At 36.3% G+C, this 23,610-nt stretch overlaps 1 protein-coding gene across 1 annotated transcript in view; it reads right to left on the bottom strand.

Moving 5' to 3' along the window:
• The window catches only part of Dhc36C (Dynein heavy chain at 36C), a 1,350,914-nt gene that overhangs the window by 355,623 nt on the left and 971,681 nt on the right, over positions 1 to 23,610 (bottom strand). Inside the window, 1 exon segment of the mRNA XM_090395101.1 lies at positions 16,721 to 17,046. Coding sequence (XP_090251227.1) covers positions 16,721 to 17,046 — 326 coding nt within the window.

A 23,610-nucleotide genomic window follows, 5' to 3' on the forward strand; every position in this document is an offset into this window, starting at 1 on the left:
TTATATCAGGAGTTGTTGTCAAAGTATTGAAGAAGTTGGTAAAGAGCAAAATACAGGAATGGATAGATGGAAATGGAATACTATATAGGGGGGATGGGGGGGCAGCCTGGTTTTGTGAAGGATAGGGCATGCCTCAGTAGCTTGCTCATGTTTTATAATACGGTGACAGCTGAATTGGATAAAGGCAATGGATTTACAATGATACTGTTGGACTTTGCAAAGGTCTTTGACAGGATATCACATAGAATTATAATCAGTAAACTGCAGCACATGGGATGGATATAAGGTGAGATGGATAGAAGGGTGGTTGATGTAGAGATATCAGAGAGTAGGTTATTCAGGAGTAGAGTCCAAAAGAAGGCTTGTGACTAGTGTCATGCTGCAGGGTTCTTGGACTGCTGCTATTTAATTTGTTAATTAGCAACACAGGAAAGGATATGAGAGGAACTGTTTAGTTATTTGCTGATGACACAAAGCTGGGCATAACAATAGTTAATACACATGACATGATGTCAAAATATTGCAGGATGATTTGGATAGATTGGCAGACCTGGCAAAGGAGAATGGATGTCAGTTTAAGTGGCAAAGTGTCAGGTTATGCATTTTGGGGTGGAAAGATTATCAGCTGTATACCACATTGGTGGAACTGTACTCTGGGAAATTGATGAATCCAGAGACTTGGTAGTTTTTAGTGGATAGAGAGTTCAAGTTTAGGAGGCACATAGCAAAAGTGGTCAAAGCAGCTCAGCAGACCACTTGGTTACTGAATAATAGTTTGATGAGCACAATCAGGTTATTGTTCCTCTTTATTGAGCCTTGATAAGACCCCATCTTGATTACAACGTGCAGATCCAGAAGCAAGTGACCAAGATGATAGCAGGTCTATGGAATGAGCTTATGAGAACAGGTTGAAGATTTGTGGGTTATAGAAACTGGTTAGTAAATGGAAAAGGGGTGATATGATTGAGACAATCAAATTACTGAGGGATTTTTACAAGATTAATTCAGAGGAAATTTTTCAGAACAGGTGTGGTGGTGGGAGAACCAGGAACATCCATGGAAACTGAGCCAGCGTTTAGTTAGAAAGGGTGTTAGAACTAGGTTTATTGCTTGGGGAGTGGTGAATGAGTGGAATAGGTTGCCGGAGTCTATTGTGGGTGACATGACTGTGAATGAGTTCAAAGCAAAGTATGATAGATATGGCCCAAATGTTGGATAGTTCTTGATGTGATGTTAATGGCCTCCCTCGATGAGTCTAAGGACTCCTTGGAGTTGCCTGTAATAATAATAATAATAATAATAATATATGGGTCAGAGTTTAAGTTATTCTCTTCAAATGTTTCCATGAGGTAATTAGCAGGGGAAGAAAGTGGAAACTCATTACTGTCCCCTCTGTTTGTATAATTTTTCTTGCCAAATGAAATAAAAAGAGATCATAGCGAACTTAAACAAGGCTGAAATATCGGGGGGGAAATTCATTTGAATAAGGTCTAAAGTGTTTTTAAGGCGGATATTGGTGAACAGAGAGGTGACATCAAACCTAACTATAATGTCAGTGTGTTTTGTTGGAGTATGAGGTTTTCTATACTGGGGTATTTTCTATACTGGAGCTTTAATGTGAGCTTAGTTTTTCATGTCTGAGGAGATCTAGCTAATTTGTATGTGGATGAAGCAATGGCATCTACAATTGGGCATAATAGCACATTCTGTTTATTAATTTTAGGTAGTTGATTTACATAGGGGAGTCTAGAATTATATGGTTTTAGTTTATAAGTATCTTCAACAATGAAAGGAGGCAATCTTTTTTAAGGAGTCTGTGAAGTGTAGTGATTTGTTTGCTATCAATGACCTCCTACTCAGTTCACTTCTATCATAGCATGGCAGGAGAATTAACAGTTTTCTCCTTTCCTGTTCACTTCATTCAACAACTCCTTTACATCCTTCCTCATAGAATTCTTCTCACCTCTCAGATAATTAGTGACAACAAAGACAATTAGTTCTTTAATCTGGCCTTTCTGTATTCAGCTGCTATCACTAATATCATTTTTGCATCATGGAAGCAAAATTTTGTTATACTGTCATTCAATCCTCCTCCTCTGATCATAGAATTGCAGCACCAAATCTTCTTCTTACCTTGTTTCTCTTGTTTATACACATGATATTTCATCTCAGACCTTCTACTTCTTTCTCTTCTCAGCCCTGCTAATCTCTTGTCATTTATGCAATTTTTCAATTTTGTGCTTTGTCCTGTCAAGGATAACATGCAAATGAGCTATTTTGTTATTAACACATTTGCTGCCAACTACGAGTATACTCGTAGTTGGTAAACCAGCCTCACAAGCCAGCTACGAGTATACTTGTATGACGCTTACCACCGGCAACGAGATTACTGTACTGACCTCAAAGAAGTGAAAATGCTTGGCTTGTGGAGCTAGCATCGAAACTGCGTATTCTCATAGATGGCATATGCTCTGCATAAGCCAACTACGAGTATACTCATATGACGCTTACCGCCGGCAACAAGATTACCGTACTGATCTTGAAGAAGTGAAATTGCTCGGCGTACGGGAACAGACTATGCCGAAGTAGCGTGGCAGCGAACGTGTTAAGGTCCATCTCATTCTCCTGACTTTTCCCGCTGCAAGTGCAACATTAATTCTGACATAAATGTTCAGCAGTCTACTGTTGATACTGTCTACTTAACTAACATTTGCTTTATTCTCACTATCCAACTGGTACTCACTCATAAAGCACTGGCATCTCTCTCTCTTATACCAATTATATAATTGGTTTAATCCTTTATTCAAGTGTAAGTAAACAAAGGTTGCGCCTGAAGTATTTTCAGGACTGGGGCAACTCATGGTAAAGGCGGAGTAAGTTCTGGTCACTTGCCTTAGTATCTCCCATAATTCAAAGCACATCTCCTTGCGGACATGTATAATGCTATGCATTAAGGGAAAGGCAACTACCCAGACCAGTTTCGACCTTTATTGAAGTCTCGTCAGTGGGAGCCAGACCCAGAGGTGGTGACACTAAGGTGGAAGTAATGCAGATGTCTTATCACCATATACCAGTTGCCAAAAAGTGTCAATACCTTATTATTAAAATTATCTGGATTAGAGATAGTTGATGGAAGTTTTTTCACTTGGCTATGCTACCAATTATGTATTTGGTTTATGGTATATTTGGTTTAAAACTTTGCCTTATGGGAGATACTAAGGCAAGTGAGCAGCACTTACTCCACCTTTATTACGAGTTGCCCCAGTCCTGAAAATACTTCAGGTGCAAACTTTGTTTGCTTATACTTGGATAAAAGATTAAACAAAATATATAACTGATAGCATAGCCAAGTGAAAAAACTTCCAGCAACTATCTCTAATCCAAGAATTTTAATAATAAGGTGTTGACACCTTTTGGAAACTGGTATATGGTGATATGACTTCTGCATTACTTCCACCTTAGTATCACCACCTCTGGGTCTGGCTCCCACTGATGAGACCTCAATAAAGGTTGAAACCGGTCTGGGTAGTGGCCCTTCCCTTAATGCATAGCATTATACATGTCAACAAGGAGATGTGCTTTGCATTATGGGAGATACTAAGGCAAGTGATCAGAACTTACTCCACCTTTACCACGAGTTGCCCCAGTCCTGAAAATACTTCAGGCACAAACTTTGTTTACTTACACTTGGATAAAGGATTAAACCAAATATATAATTGGTAGCATAGCCAGGTGAAAAAACTTCCATCATCGCTCTTATAAGCCAGCTAAGTGCTTAGTGTATCCACTCCCCATCCAAGAGGCTGTGAGAATCCTGCCAGGGGCAGAGATGTTTGTGACTAACTGTTTACCATATGTATACTGCTGTAACCTATGTCCTGATGCAGAATGACCTTTGATGTCTTTGTGCCATAAAAATCAAAAATAATAACTGTCTCTCTTATATGCATCCCTCTTATCCAGCATCTGTATCTTTTGTTGCATTACTTTCTCTCAGTTTTAGAAATATAAGAAATACTGTTATTATTATTATTAAAAAAGACCTTCAGGGAGTCAGGGACCTATCAAGGGAGGACACGGAGAAAATGTAGCTCTCTTCCTCCTTCAATGCACTCATTCTTAACTTCCATGGAAGCATTTCATCCTCTCCTCATCCTTCATTAAACTACACATCCTAATCTACTATCACCCCATCTACTGGTATCATGTATTATCCTTTCAGAAGTTTAAGTCTTAATCATATCACCCCCCCTCTTTTATCCTGTCTGCTAGTATCTAGAGTACACAAATTCTCAACTGGTCTTCATAATATGTGTCTATCCTACAATCCTGATATCATCTTTAATACCGTATCAGAATCACCACAGAAACTAGTAGATTAGGCATCTGCAAAATAGGTTCAAGTGAGGTCATATCAAGGCTTTCTAAAGAAAAACAAAATGACTTCCTTATCTTTACATGGTAAGTTATGTTTTAAAGAATAACTGTAAATTCAGCACAGTTATTCTTTCATACTCATTGTTTCTTTTACTTCTAGCAAAACAATACAACTTTTTGGGTTGTCTTTAGCTTGCAGAGCCAGTTTATTTTCATACTCAGACTTAGTTTTCCGTATGACAGTTGTAACACCTCGACTGCTCCTTATAATTTTCATAACTGGTATCATTCTTATGTACACAGTACTTCTTCCTCATCTTCTGCTTAATAAGATTACACATCCATTTTGTTCCTACCCTAATTATTCTTCGAATTCTAGGGACACATTCTGATATTGCATAATTCATGTATTTTTTAAATACTTCCATACATTTCTGATATCTTTCCCATCTAGCAGACAAACAATACCAGAGAGGAGAGCTTATCATGCTCTTCCATTGGTCATAATTTCTATCTTTGTAGTTTAGTGCATAACCTTTTCTGAATGACACATCAATAAACTTAGGCACTTTCCAAGTCAATATGGCATGATCAGTCACCAAATGGATGCAGAGCAGTCAAATATTTATCTAAAATTCCTCCTGACACTGTAATGCGATCTAATACTTTTTGATCATTGAGTTCCTTCTGTCATATGATACTTGAGAAAGTGGTCTTGCAACAGCTCAATAAATTTGGTTTCATTCTTCTTGTCAGATTTCATGGATATCCTGTCCATGTTTGAATAATTAAAGTCACCTATGTTGATTACTTGTTTTACACCTATCATGTTTATTTGATAATGGATTTCATTGTCATTGGAAATCAATCCACTAGGCCTGTAACAACACCCCACTATATATTTGATCTTGTTAGACTCCAGTTCACACCAGATGGTTTCAAGCTCACTGCTGAAGAGAAAATGGTTACTAATATAACTATCATAGCTTACTATCCCAAATGGACTCGAATCATCCAATATTAATCAGCAGTACACATATATTAGAAATATAACCTTCCCATAGTATTTAGTATATAAGAAATCCAATCCTATCCTAATTTACACTCAAGCGTAGACAAACACATTTTACCGTGTACGTATTCGGAACCGAAATCCTACAGAATAGGATGATTACTCCTTATTCCTGGAGGTGTCCTATGTCTGTAGAAGTGTGTGTTCATGGGGCAAGTTTGCCTATTCTGGAGGACGAAAAACCCAAGTTTCTGGTGAAAAAAACCCCTAACTCTGTATGAGACTGGCTAACTCACCTTTAGTCCAAAGAGACTAGATAAAAGTTCCTCTTATCACTGAAAGGAATCGAACCCAGGTCTTTCTGACCAAAGGGATTCATCTATATTGACTGAGCTACAGAGGCTCTCATATAAAAGAAATACATTTAAAATATAACCTTCCCTTAGTTTAGCCAATCATATTATTATTATTATTATCCAAGACCATATGGAGTCAAAGACTCATCTAGGAGGTCCTTTTATCATACACACAGCTCATCATACTGTGCTTTAAACACACTCAAATTCTCTACAGATACCACACTTTCAGACAAGGCATTCCAATCATTCACAACTCTGCATGCAAAAACCTACTTCTCACTCCCCTGCACACACCCTCTTTATGCAGTTTCCGGGGATGACCTCTGGTTCTCACCTAATCTCCCACTGTTTCCTGTAGAGCATCTCCAACATTGATCCTATAACAACCCCTTACTAACTTCTAAGTTTCTATTATATCTCTCCCTCTTCCTCCTATCCACCAGACTGTAAATTGCATCTTCTCAATTTTTCTTCATATTCGACATTCCAGAGGTCAGAAACTACCTTAGTCCTTCTCCTTTGGACCCTTTCCAACATCTCTTCATCCTTCTGAAAAACCAGGTAACCAAGTTTGGGCACACAGCAGTCCATGTGTGGCCTAATCAAAGACTTATACGATGGAATAAGAATCTCCCTACTTTTACAAGTCAGTGTCCTCTGCATCATTCCCAGAAGTCTTTGTGTTGTCTTCAGAATTTTGGCAATGTGTCCCTTAAATTTCAGATCCTTATCCACTATCACCCCAAGATCTCTTATTTCCTCCACCTCTGACAATATATCCTCACCAAGCATAAATTCTGCATCCCATCTTTGTTACCTAAATTTTAAAACCTTGCATTTTGCAACATTGAACTCACATCCCCATTCCTGTGACCAATCACTCAATTTATTCAACTCTTCTTGTTAGGCAACATCTTCTATACTCTTCATGGTTCGTCCCAACTTTGCATTGCTGTGTATCCTTCTCCTCTATCCAAGGAAGCAGTCACTGTATTGTAATAACTAAGTAGATTAAAACATAACCTCTCTTTGACAAATTCATGCTGTCCATCAAAGATAATACCATTGTTGTCAACCCAATTCTGGATCTTAGTTCTCACAAGTTTCTCCAACAGCTTAACCATCTGACACACACAGATAGGCCTATAATTTGATGCTTGAGTTCTAGCACCTCTCTTATGAAGCAGCACAATCTTGTCCTCCTTCCATTCCTTAAGAACCTGACCCAATGCAAGACTCATATTAAAAAAAATATGTCAAGGCAGGTGTTAATTCCCTGGCACATTCCTTCAGAATATGTGGTGATATATTATCAAGGCCCACAGCTTTATTAACATCTAGTTTGCTCAACTTCCCATACATCTCTTGCTCACTTAGTCAATCTCTCACCCATCATCAACTGCTCTCAATCTCTCCATGAAGTCACATTCACAAGATTGAAAGACCTTTATGAATTGCTCATTAAATATCTCCACTACATCTTCTGCAACAGTCGTTATACCATTTTTTCCAATCCATGTCATCCTTCCACAATCATTCTTTTTTTTGCTACATATTGAAACTACATATTGAAAGAACTACTTAGAATTCTTTTTGGCTTCATTAGCTAACTGCTGTTCATACCTCACTTTTGCTACCCTTACTTAACAAGTCACCCACTTCGCCTGGTCTTTGTAATCTTCATGGAATTGATTTTTACCACTCCTCTTATGCTGCCACCATATTGTCTTTTCCTCTCTACTACATACTTAATGTCTTCATTCATTCATTCATTTCACACCTACCTTATTTAACCTTCTGAGCCTTGGAAAACATTTAGACATTGCTTCTCTACTAGATCGTTCTTGAAAATCTCCTAAGCCACATTTATCTCTTTTCCAGCTAACTCCTCATTCCATGCGTAACCCACAAGCTGTCTCCTGAGCTCTTCATAATCCCCTCTCCCCCTCCCCCCCCTTGTAGTTCCACATATACCCTTTTCTCACAGAGGTCCTCACACTGCTGGCAATCACCCAGGTAATCACTTCATGGTCACTCTCACCAATTGGAGGGTGATTGGACACCTCATTTATAATTGCATCCTCTGATAAGATGATCAAATGCAAGGCTCTCAATCCTCATGTGCCCTCTGTTACTTCCTCTCTGAGGTAGTTGTCCGTCAAAAACTCAAGAAACTTGTTTTCTTTATTTCCAGTTACTATCTCATCATTCCAGTCTATATTGCCATAATTAAAATCGCCCATAATGATCACCCTTTTTTTATTTGCTTGGCTAAATTGATTATACATTTCATAGTCACTACCATCCTCTTTACCAGGTTATAACAACATCCAACCAAGTATTTCCTTCAATTCACCTCTATCACACACCATACAGCTTCAAAACCACTGGCACTATTTCCCTCTTGCATCTGTACTTTGTATGGTCATAACTCTTTCTTAATCATCAATAACACTTTCCCTCCCTTTTTACCCATTCTATCTTCACAAAACACAACATAGCCCTCCATCTCTATTCCTGTCAGGATGTGATCCTGATCTAACCATGTACTTATTCCAAAAATATTTGGGTGAACAGACTCAATTAATGCAACCATTTCATCAGCCTTGTTTCTTATACTTCTAACATTTTATACAAACACAACAGCTCATTTCTGGATCTACAGCTAGTTACACCGATACCACTCATTCGATGTGATTTCTCCATGCTCAACTGGAGCCATTTCCCTTTCTGCTTATTCATTTTAGAAAACGTTCTTCAAGTCTATTTCCTCTTGATCCTAGTCTTTTTTCTTGTGTGTGCAATTAATGTTCGCCGCCTTTCCAAAAAATTTTTTTTTGAATAAAGTGTGAATAAAACAAACAGGAAATGAAAAACAAATGAAAACCGCTTTACAGTATAATGTAACCTATGGATTAGTCCTGCTTATACAATTTTTTTTTTACACAGAACTCAACAATTAATTATAAGTTGATTTATGATACATCAAAAAATAAAGAACTATTTTAGGTATATTTTCGTAAATTTTAACATAAATTACAGTGATATATAATCGTATCCAGGATACAATTTCAGAATTTATTTGTTCATTTCCGGGAAGATCTGAAGGGGCCCAAATGGAAGACGACATACATTCATAATTATATGTACCATTCTGTACCATTCGTTGTTTGTTTAAACTCTTATCTCATATTTTTTGACATCTTTTAGGTACCTTTTTTTCTGCAGCGGCAGTGTATATTACACACTTCACACACGCCACCAGCTGGCCCTGACCCAGGTCATCCAATTCCTTTCCTGTCTACACATGCATTCACATCCTCTTGGAGCAACCACCTTTCTCATGCTGCGTTCCCCCGTCCACCCTGAGCCTTCCTATTTCCCTGTTCCGCTTGCACATCCATTCTCTCATTCTCTATACTCATGCCACTCACTTCCTCATTCATAACCACCTCTTCAATCTCTCCTGTCTTACTCTCCAACTTTTCTACATTGCTTCTCACTTGATCAGATTGATCAAGCAGGAAGCGATGTACTCACTTCTCTACCTCAGCCATCTCAATAGCCTACATCCAAGAATCCAGTTTACTGTGGAAAAGGAAAAGAACAATTGTTTACCCTTCCAAGACACCTTAGTCACACGCCTGCCTAATGATACACTTGCCTTCACTGTATACAGAAAATCCACACACACACACAGGCAGATACATTCACAAACTCTCACACCACCGCCCCTCTCAACAATATGGCATTATTAAAACTCTTACCAAGAGAGCCCACAATCTTTGTTCCAGTGGAACCGCCCTCACTACTGAGCTTAACCACATACACAGCACTTTCCTCTCCAATGGCTACAGCGAACACAGTATCAAAAAAATAATCAGTTCCTCCCCCATTCCCGGTCCTTCTCGTCAACAAGATTTTAAAAATTCCATCACCATACCCTACATCCGTGGCACATCCGAAAAAATAGCCAAATACTAAAAAAGTACAACCTACACACAGCATATAAGCCCCACGGCAAACTTGCTGCCCTTATCCGTTCTACGAAAGATCAGTTCCCTCCTCTTTCTCTGCCTGGAGTTTACAAAGTACCCTGTTCCTATAAGCTGGAGTACTTTGGACAGACAGGCAGATCAGTATCCATCGGCCTGGAGGAACACAAGTCTTACATCTGTAAACACAACTATGGTCATTCAGGCTTGGCTGACCATGTTTTGGACACCACCCACAGAGTATCATGGAAGAAAACCACCATGATACTTTTATTATTCAAGAAAGAGAGACTATTCTTAGAAGCAGCAGCAGCTCTTAAAAACCAACCAAATTTAATAAATATGGTTGCATTAAGCTTCCGAAGATTTGGGAAACACTTATCACCAGAGGTCCCACCTCACATTCCAGGCCACCTACCGCCCTTAGAGGGCGCTCCACCTAGATAGGACTTTAGTGTCACCCACGTGGTTGGACTTAGTATTGTATGATATTTGTGTGCATGTTACATTAATTGTTTTTGTAATCCCCGTAGATGTCCTAGTGACTAGGACGAAATATAGGAAGTATTAAATTCTATTTTAATTCTTTTTGAGTGTTGTAAAAGAATCCATTAAGCCTCCAACATGATGTCCTCACAGCACTTAAGCCTCTACACATGAATGTTCTCTACCTTCCAGCAGCAGTCTCTCCAAGCGACTCACACCAAAACCAGTCAAACTGTACTCCAAAAGACATATTTCGGTGATTCTACCACATTTTTTATTATTCAGTTATACAATATACTGAAATAATAGTTCCCAACAAGTTTAGTAAATCATAGGATTTACATCTTCAAGGGAAAATAATATAACTTAAAGTTTAAACAAGAGAAATTAATAAATACAAATCATAACCGTCTGGCTATTCATAAACTCAAATAACAGAATGCAGATATAAAATGTTATTGACGTTGGACAATGTCACGTGTTCTTGTTCTCGTTCATACAGTCCGAGCTCAGATTGAGGTAGATTTTTTTATTAGAGCTGATCACACTTGATGGAGAATTAAACCTTGATTTTTATTGCATTGGTTGGGGTTTTCAGCATATTAGCAGCTTCTTTAAATTTTCTTATATAGCAGTTGTTTTCTATGTATGACATCGTCATTTTTTGTCAGAGTACATCATGTCCAGTGGAAGTGGTATGGAAAGCAAGACCCGTTTTTTGTTCTCTTTTGTATTGTACGTCTTTTTGGTGTTCAGCCACTGGTATTTCTCCAGATCTTCCCGTCTGTCCTATGTAACAAATCCTGCAAGAGCAATGGATTTTGTAGACTCCTGGTTTTTTAAGAGAATGGTGAGGTGGTTTTGGTGGATGTAATAATCTTGAGATTTTTTCCATAGGAAGGAAGGCTACTTTTATGTTATGTTTGTTCATTAATTTGGCTGGCTTATTTGTAACATTTTATATATACGGAAGCAAGATTGCGTTTTTGTAATCCTGTTTTATTGTATTATTAGTTGGAGGCATTCTAAGGATTCTCTTGATGGTTTTTGTTTCATACCCATTCTGTTGGAGGATTTGTGTTAAGCATTTTAGTTCTTCATTACATCTTTCTTGTGTGCCGGAGATATTGTATGCTCTGTCTCGAAGAGTTTTAATTAAGCTTATTTTTTGTGAAGGATGATGGTGTGAGGCTGCATTTAGAAATCTTCCTGTGTTGGTCGGTTTCCTATATACTGAGAAGGAGAGTTTGCTTTATTCATTAACTTCTAATAGAATATCTAGAAAAGGAAGTTTTCTATTTTTTTCTTGTTCTAAAGTGAATTTTATGATGTTGTGCAAATTGTTGAGATAATCTTTAAAACTGATAAGTTCATCTGTTGTTCCATTCCATACGATGAAAATATCGTCTACATAGCGTAGCCATTTTTTGGTTTTTTATGGTAATTCTTTAGAGCATTGTTTTCAAATTTTTCCATAAATAGGTTTGCTAATACTGGTGATAATGATGAACCCATGGCCAGTCCTTCTTTTTGTTCCCTGATTCTGTCTTGATAGGGGAAAAAAGTATTGTTTATACAATGTTTAAAAAAGATCTAAGATGTCCGGAGGGAAGAGGTCTTCTAGGAGATTCAAAATTTCTTGTCTTGGGACGTTTGTAAACAAGCTGATAATGTCTAGACTTGCTAAGATGTCTGATGGACCAATATGTATATCTTTCACTTTTTCTATGAAATGTGTACTATTTTCTATGAAGGAAGATGTTTTTCCTATATGATGTGAGATCATGTTGGTGAGGTATTTCGCCAAGTTGGAAGTCCCAAACTGTACTCCTTTCTCCTCACGCATTTCAGCTAACATATCATTTATAATCCATGCTCTCTGCCTCATCACACCACATATGCTGATTTCCATACAGCATTTTTGAATCAACTGACTCCTACATTCCAGCCTACATGCCATCTATATATATTAATCATTATGTCAGATATCAGTGGTTAAATTCTAAATGAATAAGCTCTGGGCCCTTAAAGCAAGGATCACAAATGTGAGGCTATTGCTAGATCACAATTTTTAAAAATTTTATTTATTTATTTATTCTGATGGAGTTAAAGCCATCAGGCCTTATCTTCTACACCACCAGAAACATTAAATACAAATACAGATACAAATATAAAATTACAAATTAATATAATACTTCTAACATATTAAAAGATAATTCAATTTATGATAATATTAGGTTATATGAGTGATGAAAAAACAGTAGACCTATTCAGCTTGTTACGTAAATTCAGAAAAGAAAAAAAATACAAATACAATAATGCTGAAATAAAGAACTCAAATTCCTTAGTAAATTTCTAATTTAACTTATTTAGAGTGTAGAAACATTGAACAATTTTTGTCTTATTGATATTAATATTTGAATGAATATGCTGTAAAATGCAAAATACTTTTTGAAGATAAAGTTAGACAAACATATGCATTTACTCATATCAGTACATTAAGTTGGCAAATCTTTCCTTTCATTCAACGTATTAATATTATTGCATTGCAACTGATGGGAATCCGGTGTTTCTGTGGATTCGTTACAGACTTCTTTCTTTTCAGAACTACATGCAAACTGTTATGTTAAAGATACCAAGCAATTTTAAACCTGGTTTTACTCCATTTTTACATGCAAACTGTCATTACAAAGTCGTTTTGTATTATCACTGTCATCAAATTCATTACAGGAAGCTCCAAACCTCCCTGTCTCTTTCATCATGCACTCATAATCAGGTGACTGTTGATATCGACTTTATATACACATTCAAAACTGTAAACAATTGTTGAATAATAACAGAATAATGTAGGCAAAACTATTATAAAAGGGAGAAAAGTCACAAAACAGAAAAATGTTTTGGGTCTGGGCCTGGTGCATAAAAAAGATCTGGAGCCAGGCTCTGGAGAGCCCTGGCTGAATTTAATCACTACCAGATATAGATCACTACCCAGAATGGCTTGTGGTTTTTAGATTTGTACTCTGTGAAGTAAATCAATTTACTCTGCCTTCATCCTGATTGATCCTCTCCATCTTATTAGAGAAAATTTTCCTTACCTAATTACAAAGTATATAAAACTTTATATTTTACTTTATGCACAAAAATTATATTCTTAATTTAATCCTTTATTCATGCATAAGTAAACAAAGTTGTGCATGCAGTACCATCACAACTAGTCTAATTGTATGTAGAGGCTGTTAACTTCAAATCAGGTGCCTCAGTATCCCATAATGTAAAGTACATTTCATTGAAAGTTTATTTTTCACTTGGTTAGACTATAATAAATCTAGTTTAATCCTTTATCCAAGTGTGAGCAAATAAAGTTTGCACCTGAAAATATCTTCAGGATTGGGGTAAGGTAGTACAACACCGGGTAACTCGTAGCAAAGGTGGACCAAGCTAACATCACTCCTATCTCAGTATCTCCCATAATGCAAAACACATCTCCTTGCAGATATGTATAATGTTACACATTAAGGGAAGGGTCACTACCCAGACTAGTTTCGACCTAGTGTCATCATTTAACCGAATCAATTACTCTCTAAATATATATATATATATATATTATTTCTATTTTTGGCTTTGCTAGACTTCACAAAGTCTCAAAAGTATAATGATGTATGCTGTAACCCCCCCCCCCACACACACACACATATACCTTAATAGGAGGTCAACATGAATAGTATCCTTACCAGTGGCGGCCGGTGAAAATTTTAAGTGGAGGTGCTGCGGTGCTGCATATACAAAAAAAACAACAACTTTTTTTTCCTAATCAGTAATGAATTTATTAATAAATAAATTTGGGTACCAGTGGAGATTGAACTGCCCACTCAGTCTCCAAAGTTAGATAGGGCTAAATGGCCTCGCCTACTTCCGTATACGGGAATAAAAAGGCGTTAGCTGATTTTTTTTTTTTTTTATAAATTTACATATTAAAAATTGTTTTATTAAAAATATTTCATCCTCACCACAAACAAACACCAATAATAAAAGTTTTGTATCAATAGCAATGACAAGCGCAAAAGAATATCGGCATTAGATCGCAGTGCATTTGTTTCGTAACGAAAATTGAAAAAATATAATTCTTTTCATATTTTCAACAGTGACACTCATCATAATTCAGCTTTGTATCTATAATAAATAAATAATTATATGTTATTTTAATAAAATAAAATAATATTTTCAAAAAATAGTTCACCATGCACACGCAGCAATAATAAACGTTTCATATCTCACAGAAATAAGGCGAGTAAGCATACTAAAAATACACTGCCGTTTGAGCAGTGTGGGAATGAAGTAACGTGCAATGACAAACGCAAACGAATATCGGCATTAGATCGCAGTGCATTTGTTTCGTAATCTAAAGCGTTAATCAAACAATTCCAATTATTAACTATTCAATCAATGTCAAAACATAAGCTGTAACCTTTAACATGTTGTACTGCATTTATATCATATTGTAAGCATTTTATTATTTATAAACACAAACAAAATTTAATTTTTTCATTTTTTCCTTGGGGGTGCTGCAGTGTCGCAGTGCTTATGTACGGGCCACCACTAATCCTTACCTTAATGCATAATAATATACATGTCTGAAAGGAAATATACTTTAATAAATTTAGTTTAATTCTTTATCCAAGTGTGAGCAAACAAAGTATGCTCACACTTGGATAAAGGAGGAAGCAAGATATTTCGAGAGATTTTATGTAGGGGAGCCAATGCCTTCAACTACTGGTCTAAGAGGAGTGTTTTCTTTGTGGATCTTTGGAACGCCATATAAAAGGGGAATATGTGGATGGATGAAGAGAGCAGAACGATAGAAGCATATTGCTAGGTAATTCTGAGGTGGATTTGAGGAGATTATTTGTCCATCTCAGAAATTACCTAGTTACTCTCCTAAATATATCTATAATCATCTTAATGTACATAATCAACATAGTAATAAAGATAACTCAAGCCCTACAGTCTACAACTCCTTACCATATATAAGTTCTCTTTCTCCTAAACTAGCGAAAATCCTGAAGAAATTTAATGTTAAAACATATTTCTCCACCTTTCTAAAACTCCGATCTTACCTCAGAATACCTAAAGAAAAACACAACCTTCTTCAGTTCCCAGGAGTATACAAAATCATTTGCAGTTGTGGCAAACCATATTATGGCTAGACAGAAAAGTCCATCTCTCTCCGACTAGAAGAACACCAATGTGACATTTCTTATAACAGAGTCCGTGTTAGTGCTCTATCCAGCCATGTTTTATTCTCAGCCAATACCAATGTCGAATGATGCAACATCAAATAGACCGGAAGAACTCAACTTCAAACATCCATAAATGCTGCAATGAATTAGAAAGACGTAGCTTGGAATCCAAAGAAATAGCTCTCGAACCTGCCCATCTAAACAGTAATGTCAGTTACAGCCTGCCCGATTCACATAGCGCTGTAATCCAGTTTTGGCGCACGCGTGATATCATTCACATGCACAGTGCTTCATATACAGGGTGTTCGGGATAAATTTGACATATTTATAATTAATTATATTTTTCCGTAAGTTACATGTATTAACACACACTTCTCTTCATTTAAAAGTTTGGACCCTTCTTCATTCATATACAAGATGTCAGAAAGGATGGATAGCTGGAACCCACCTGAATCATGGAAGAGAATAACTTGTATCATGATGATTCGTGCCCGCCATCAAAATAAGGATATTACGACTGCTGCCCAATGCTCCCTGAATACAGTAAAAACAATCAGGCATGAACTAGAGACTTGCAATGGTGACTACGAGGATGTAGCAAGAAGAAAGATCCCTAGCAGACGATCTGATTGCGTTCGTACAGCAGAATTCCTCGCAAATCTGCAGGAACAGGTGTTGAAGAACCCTGGCATTGGAATTCGGGCTTTGTTCGTGGAGTTGCTAACTGTAGTCAAGCCCTGGATAACAAGGGTAGCCAATGGTAGGCCGTATGTATGGCAGCAGGATTCGGCCCCTTGCCACACCTCTGGGAAAAGTCAAAAATGGTTGTCTGAAAATTTCTACGACTTCACCAGTCCAAATGTTTGGCCTCCAAACTCCCCAGACCTTAACCCCATGGATTATTTTGTATGGGGCGCAGTTGAAAAAGACACCAATCGCACTTCCAGTAATACAAAAGCCCAGTTAATGGATAAAATTAAAACAGTTTTTGCGGCCCTTCCCAGGGAGACTGTAGCATCAGCTTGTTCAAGGTTCCGAAGCAGAATTGAAGCTGTGATCGATGCTAATGGTGGTTATTTTGAGTAAATCTTGTTGATAGTATTGTAATTAACTCTGCCTGTAATGTTTTTTTGTCAATTCATTAAATTTAATAGATACAAAGAAGATTTTCTTTTTCCTTACGAAACTGTCAAATTTATCCCGAACACCCTGCATATATATATATATATATATATATATATATATAAAACTTACTTTTTATTTTCTGCACCCTGTACTATCAGAGCATTTTTCTCCTCTTCTAGTTCAGGTTTTTCTTTAGCAACAACAATTCCAAGCAGCTGATCTTCCAGACCTGCTGGAGTTATCATGAAATTCACTAATGTAACTTTTACTGATGTTTCTGGAAGGTAATGGGGATTTCGAAGCTTTGTTGTCATATAGAATCTGAAGTCAGCTGAGTATTCAACTACACTATCACCTAATTTAATGCATAAAGTTCCACTCTGCCGGAAAGTAAGTTTCAAAAGCAGTGGTTCTAATACAGGATCTAATTCCTCTGCAATATTTTCTAGCAGTACCTGTTAATAAGAAAATAATAGGTTGAGTAAAGAAGTGTACAACAACAACAAATATATATATATATATTTTTTTTTTTTTTAATTTTAAATTCTTATTTCTTAATTAACCATTCTGAAATTATATTGTCACATCAGTTTCAAATAAGTAAGAAACAGCTAATTTAAATATTTCTATTAAGACATTAATTCTGTATATATTTTATCTTATGCATAATATAATAATATAATTAAATTATAGTTGACAAAAAATGTATATTATTTTTTTATCCTTTATATAAGAATAAGCAAGCACAACTAATTTACTTTAAGGTTGTTGAATTCACATCAATTGCCTTAGTATCCCATAATGCAAAGCATTCCTTTGAGGTGTGTGTATTGCTATGCGTTAAAGGAAGGGTCATTAACAGACTAGCTTTGATCTTTACTGAGATCAAAAAAAAAGGGGGGGGGATGATCATCATATGCCTAGCTAGGGTAGCAAGACAGCCTGATAATATTCTAAGAACTAAGACAGATGGATAGCAGGAGAGATAGGAAGAAGGCCTCAGATCTTTTAAATCATTTTTTTCCCTTTTTTCCTTTTTCACTAGTCTCAAGCAGCTGAACTACCAAAATACTAATTTAAACTAAAATTCAGAGGTGACTGGTACCTAGGCAGTTAGCCTTATCAAAGTTCTGCTGAGAATGCTCTCCAGTTATCCCTGCTGTTGACCATAAGACAACTATGGATTAAGAGGATGGAACCCTGTGAAAAACTTCTCATTTATTATGAGAAGCTTTTTTTATATGGTTTCACAAATAGATGGAATTTTCTATCCCATGGTGAATATTGCATAATGTAAGTGGTCTACACCATCTTGCTAAAAACTGAATATTTTCTAGAATGCTTCTTTCTAAATACAAAATTTGTCAGAATTAACAATAAAATATAGACTTTCCATAATACAATATTATAAAGCATTGCTAGTTTTTAAGCCATGTTGTTTCCTAAATTTCCATAAATGATATTTTAGTTCATTGATTATAAAAAAAAGCAAAATTCTCTTGTGGGAGAGGGGCACTGATAAAAAAAAAAAGTTTTCTACTATAAATAATAGAACACATATACATCATATAATCTGTTTTCGAATATGCAGAGCAAGAGGACAGCTGTAGAATGCATGCTCTACTGTTTCACATCTGTAACAGATGTCACAAAAGATTGGATCTCTGATGTTAAAATACCTCCATTTGATAGCATTTATTGGAAGGCAACCACATGCAATTCTCCACATGCAATTCTTGCTAGGATAAACTTAGAGCTTCAGTAAGTCATATTACCTGGGAAGATGAAAACCCAGATAGTACCAATGAAGGTGTGCGCATGTATGATTATTCTGCAGCATTTTATGGATTTTTGAATGCTGTATTCCTTAAATAGCAAAAATTTAAGATCTGGAAGCCCAAAACCCTCCATGCTTCTTTGATAGTTGAAGAAATGTCTGCACGGTTAGCCTAGTGGCTATGCACTTCGCAACCATATGCCTGGGGAAGGAGTGTCCTAGGTTCGATTCCCGTCAATGACGTGAAGAGCTTAAGGATCTTCCTCAGCCATAGTCAAGTAAGCCGGTCTTGGGCATGGACAGCAGGGTTTTTTCCACCAGTTTATCTGGGGTTTTTCATCCTGCAAGCAGGCAAACCGGTCTAGTGAACACACACCGAATTACAGTCAGGAATACTGACCCAGCCATAGGTCTGATTTGTCAGCTATGCCGGTTCTGGGTTCTGGAGCCCGGATAAAATTTGGGGGGGGGGGGACTGAGATGGTGCTGTTCCTCCCCATAAAGGGGACTCACGGCCGTGTATCATCATACGATTATTATTATTATTAGTTGAAGAAATTCCTTTTTAATTTCTTGGTATGGCTAGACCAAAAAAATTGCACAGGCTTACTATATAATTGCTTTTCTTCAGCTTCTGCAATGTCTGTAATATTTATTATGTACAGCTAATCAGGAAAGATTATGGTTTTAAGTACTACAGTTTTAGAACAAAAGGAAAGTGACCCAATTTTCTGGTCTTCTGTTTTGATGTTTTTGTATATAATTTCTTGAACTGGTAATACTGGATAGGTGGAGAAGAAAATTCCAAAGAGAATTTCATGGTCCCATTTTCCCAAAATCTTTTAAATTTGTCTTGTCAGCACTGGCAGTTAGCTATAGAATTTGCATAATTCTTACAAATCCAAAAGGATGTATATTGGATCATTATCTCTCTCCAAATGCTTACTATATCTTTTGCATATGTTAATACTTTATATTCCTTCATAGTTGAGTGAACTGCTATCCTTTGCACAGCACATGAATTGTCAACGTCCTGAAAAAAAAAAAAGCTCAAGAACCAATGCAAAGAGCAAGAGACTATGAGGATAAGCTTGTTTGACTGCATTTTGAATTTTGACTGGGTCTGATAGGAGGCATTGACAAGGAGGCAGGCAGTTGTATTGGCATTGGTTTCTTTAATAAATGATAGTAACCTTTTGTCCACTCCAATTTGTAGATGTGGAACAGAAAAACGATGACAGAGATTATCAAACGCTTGGGTAAGATCCATTCAGAGTACTGTCATTGGCACCTTTTTCATACTAACTAGACAGAGTAGGTCACATAGCAGAAATGGATTCAATTCTACTGCTCATTCTGGAACTCCATATACCCGTGTGATTTTGATTATGTATCTCATTCCTACTTTGAGCCTGTTGTTGATAATACAAAAAAAATCATGTAATCAGTATTACATAGACAAATAGATCTCCAGCTGTTGATTAAAGTTAGGTTTTAGAATAAGGATGATATGGCTGGCTACAAGTTCACTTTGTATGTGATCTGTAGAGAGAAAAGAATTAAAGATTACAACTAGAATGTGAGAAATAAAATGCCCAGGACTCAGAATTAAGTTCTATCCCTATACAACCAGGTCTTCGAGATTTTCTTATCTAGCATTCTTTACAGACCTTCAACTGCTATCCTGCCCATCTTTGATGTAAACTGGAAAGGTATTAATGTTCCAGGAGTCATAATTTCCCACAATACTATTTTTTCCACAATCTCCAAAAAGAGAGTTTTTGGAGGTATAAAGGAAATCTTGTGTGGCAACCATGTTTTGACCATGTATAGAGAAAGGATTGTCACCAAAAAGGTGACAGTTGGAATCTGGTGGAACTCTCTACTGAAGAATGCAGTCTATCTGTTAAATTCTTTGCTGTATTCTATAAATTTCTTTCTATCACTTATTTCTGCTTTTCCAGTTATATCTCTACACTGATGTTTCTCATGATTTTGTTGCATTCTATAACATTCCAAAACATTGATTTGCTACAAACCAGCTTCTCTCCTTTATAGAAGTCTTTCAACTTCTTCCTTTTGGGAAAAGTATGATTCATTCCCCATTCAATCATATGCTGTTTCACTGCTACTTTGAATTTCAACCACGTATCCTATTCCCAGATAACATTATTCCAGTTTGAACAGAGGGTCGGTCTGGAGTTGTCTCACAAAAACTCAATAACTCAATAAATTATCACAGTCAAGTAAGGCTGCCTCTTAGTCCCTTGCTTTTTTGCATTAATTTTTGAACTTTTTTTTTTTTTTTGCTGGCAATTCATATGCTGTACAAGGAATAACAGATTTTACATTGAAAATATGAAATGAAAGTCTCTCTGTTCCAGAAGAACTCATCTCAACTTGTTCCATACAGTGGAGTGTAAGTAGGACTGGATTATGATCTGGCATGTTGATGTCAAGATGTTTTATCTGAATTACTCTGGTTATAAGAGAAGAAGAGATATAAATTTGATGAAGATGAGAAGAATGCCTCGATTCATGTAATTATATGTCAGGAGACATGGGCTATGAATTCTAATAGCTACCTTATCCTTAAACAAAATAGTCATTTTTTTTGCTCAGAATGATTGAAGCTACTAAGAAGAGAGCAATCTGGTTACTTACCTCTCTCTCTCTGTCTCTTACTCCCTTACACACACACACACAGAAAGGGGGGGGGAGAGGAGACTCACTCCAATCACTTTCTTTTCTACCACATCTCTTTTCTATAGGTATTTTCTGAGGCGCCATTCATCTTCACTCCTCTTTCCTGAAAGCCAGTGAAAATATGCAGACACTAGTCAATATTTATTCACTGTCAAGCTTGAATTCTTTATAACATCTGAAGTTCAGGATGACTTTAAGAATCAGTTTTCATCTCCAACTCTTGCATCCTGATTAAGGCAAATCACTTCCAGCTACCAAACACAATTTACAACATGCCTTCTATGAACATCTTCCAGAAAGAAATCAGAAGAATCCTTAACAGCTTTAATGTCAACGAAGTTTTCTGGTCCAGAATATATTCTGGCCAGATGTGCTCAAAAGCTGCAAAACTCATCCTTATCATTTGCATAAATTGTCATACTTGTTTGGCTTCTGTCTTAAAGCATGGAAGCAAGCCAGTATGTGATCTATCAAATAAAAAAATTAAAAAAAAGACAAAACCCTTCAAACTATAATTTACATCCCATTGCACTTTCCTCACTCCTTCTGAAAAACAAGGAAGATGATCAGCAGCTAACTTCTTTCTAATCTGGAATCCCATTAATTAGTGATCACCAATATGGATTCCATCACTCTCACTCCACAATAAATCTTTTAGCCGATCTATCCAACTTTTATATACAAAGCAATCAAAGATCTAGAGATATATGTGCTCACTTTGTATATTTCCAGGGCCTCTGATTTAGTCTAGTATAGAGGCAAATTTTGCAAGCTAACACATTATGGGCTGACCAGAAAAAAATGTTGATCCAGTATCTTCTCTAGGCATTTATTGTGTGTTATAGTTTATATTCCTCAGATTTCCTCACCAATAACAGATTGCTTCAGGCTATGTGTTTCTTCCCACACTCTTCTTTTATATTAATGTCCTTCTTTCAATGGCCTCAAATCTTATCCTTTTGTCAATGATGATTGTGCACTCCATCCTCTTGTTCATTTGACAAACCTTGTCGTGCCAAATTTTTTTTTCTCATATTATTCCCATAATTTTGGCAATGCATCTGTGAAATCATCAGTAGGCTGAACTGTAAAATTCCATCTGATATCTACCAGTTAGCTCAAGATAGAGAGACTTGGAAGACCATAATTTGCAATCTTTAATTTTTAATGTAAATCTCTTTTCCCTTTTCACATTGTATTGTATTGTGAATAAACTATGATGATGATGATGATTATTCCCACACATAAGAGAACAGAAGGATCTATAGCAGACCATGTATGGGCAAAGGTCCAACTTCAAGATCCTTCATAGCTAATGTCTTAAATGCTAATCTCCTTACTCTGCAGGGGCAGGAGGTGGGGGGGGTTGGATTATCACAACATTGATAATCCAATGTTGTGAAAACATAATCTTGTCTTATTTTTCATAGGAGCAGTCTCACTTCACTTTCCCTTACCTTTGGTAATGCTCAGATTGGTAGTCAAGATTTCTCTTGTTGAGCTAACATTCACTACTTGGGACTTGCTAAGCCAACTTCTCATCCTTCTCTTTCATTCCATGTCTCATAGTTCTTTGGAATTTCACAGCATATTTCTCAATTCTTAAGGGCTACAACCAGTGGTGTGTTGGTAAATTTTTAACAACCAGCTCACTTTATGAAAAATTTAATTCTTCACAAAGTTCTATTATATCTTCAGATGTCTTTGTTCCTGCTTCTTCAAATTTTGTCCTCTTAATGTTTAAGAAGTTTCGTTCTATTTCATTTTTATATCTAATGGCTATCCGCTTTTTTTGACCGCAAAACTCTAATCCTGATTAAAATTATTATAATTATTAAAAAAAAAAAGAAAAAAACGAAATAAAAACATATATTAAAGAAAATTTTCCTATATTACCTACAACTTACCTATTATCAAATGAAATCCTGAACAAAAAAAAAAATGTAACACTAATATTACCACTCATAGTCAATCAAATGACCAGAGACTGTAGCCGTAGCAATGAATTTTTGTATTTATCGATAGTGCAACAATGTTGTATTTCCAAGAACTTAATGTTGCAAGGTCTTGGAAATTTGCCGAAAAATAAGGCATTATTGTTTATTCAAATACCCAGTTCAGGAGTTTTGAAAACGTGTCTGTGTTTTAATGAATACAGACATTGTTTAGTAAATAAAATCGTTTCCAAATTCCCGTTCGTAAATTGAGTTTGTGTTTTGTGAATTCTTCTTTATGCATTTATTTTTGATAATAATAATAATAATAATAATAATAATAATAATATATGTAAGTGTTTATTATACAATTTAAAAATATTTACGAGAAAAGTATATACCACCATTCATCATCTATCCTTTCATAAAGAATTTTAATAACTGGCTCGCCCGACTTAAAAACATTAACAACCGGTGCGAGGCGGTCCCAACACACCACTGGCTACAACCTCCAGTTCTTCAAGAAACAGAACATTATGTTTCTTCTTTTCTCTTAAACACAGGGGTAGCCACATGTGGTAGGGGTAGCCACATGTGGGAAT

Source organism: Typopeltis vanoorti, chromosome 7, assembly GCF_054136105.1.
Source record: "Typopeltis vanoorti isolate ZY-2024b chromosome 7, IOZ_Tvanoo_1.0, whole genome shotgun sequence".
NCBI lineage: Eukaryota > Metazoa > Arthropoda > Arachnida > Uropygi > Thelyphonidae > Typopeltis > Typopeltis vanoorti.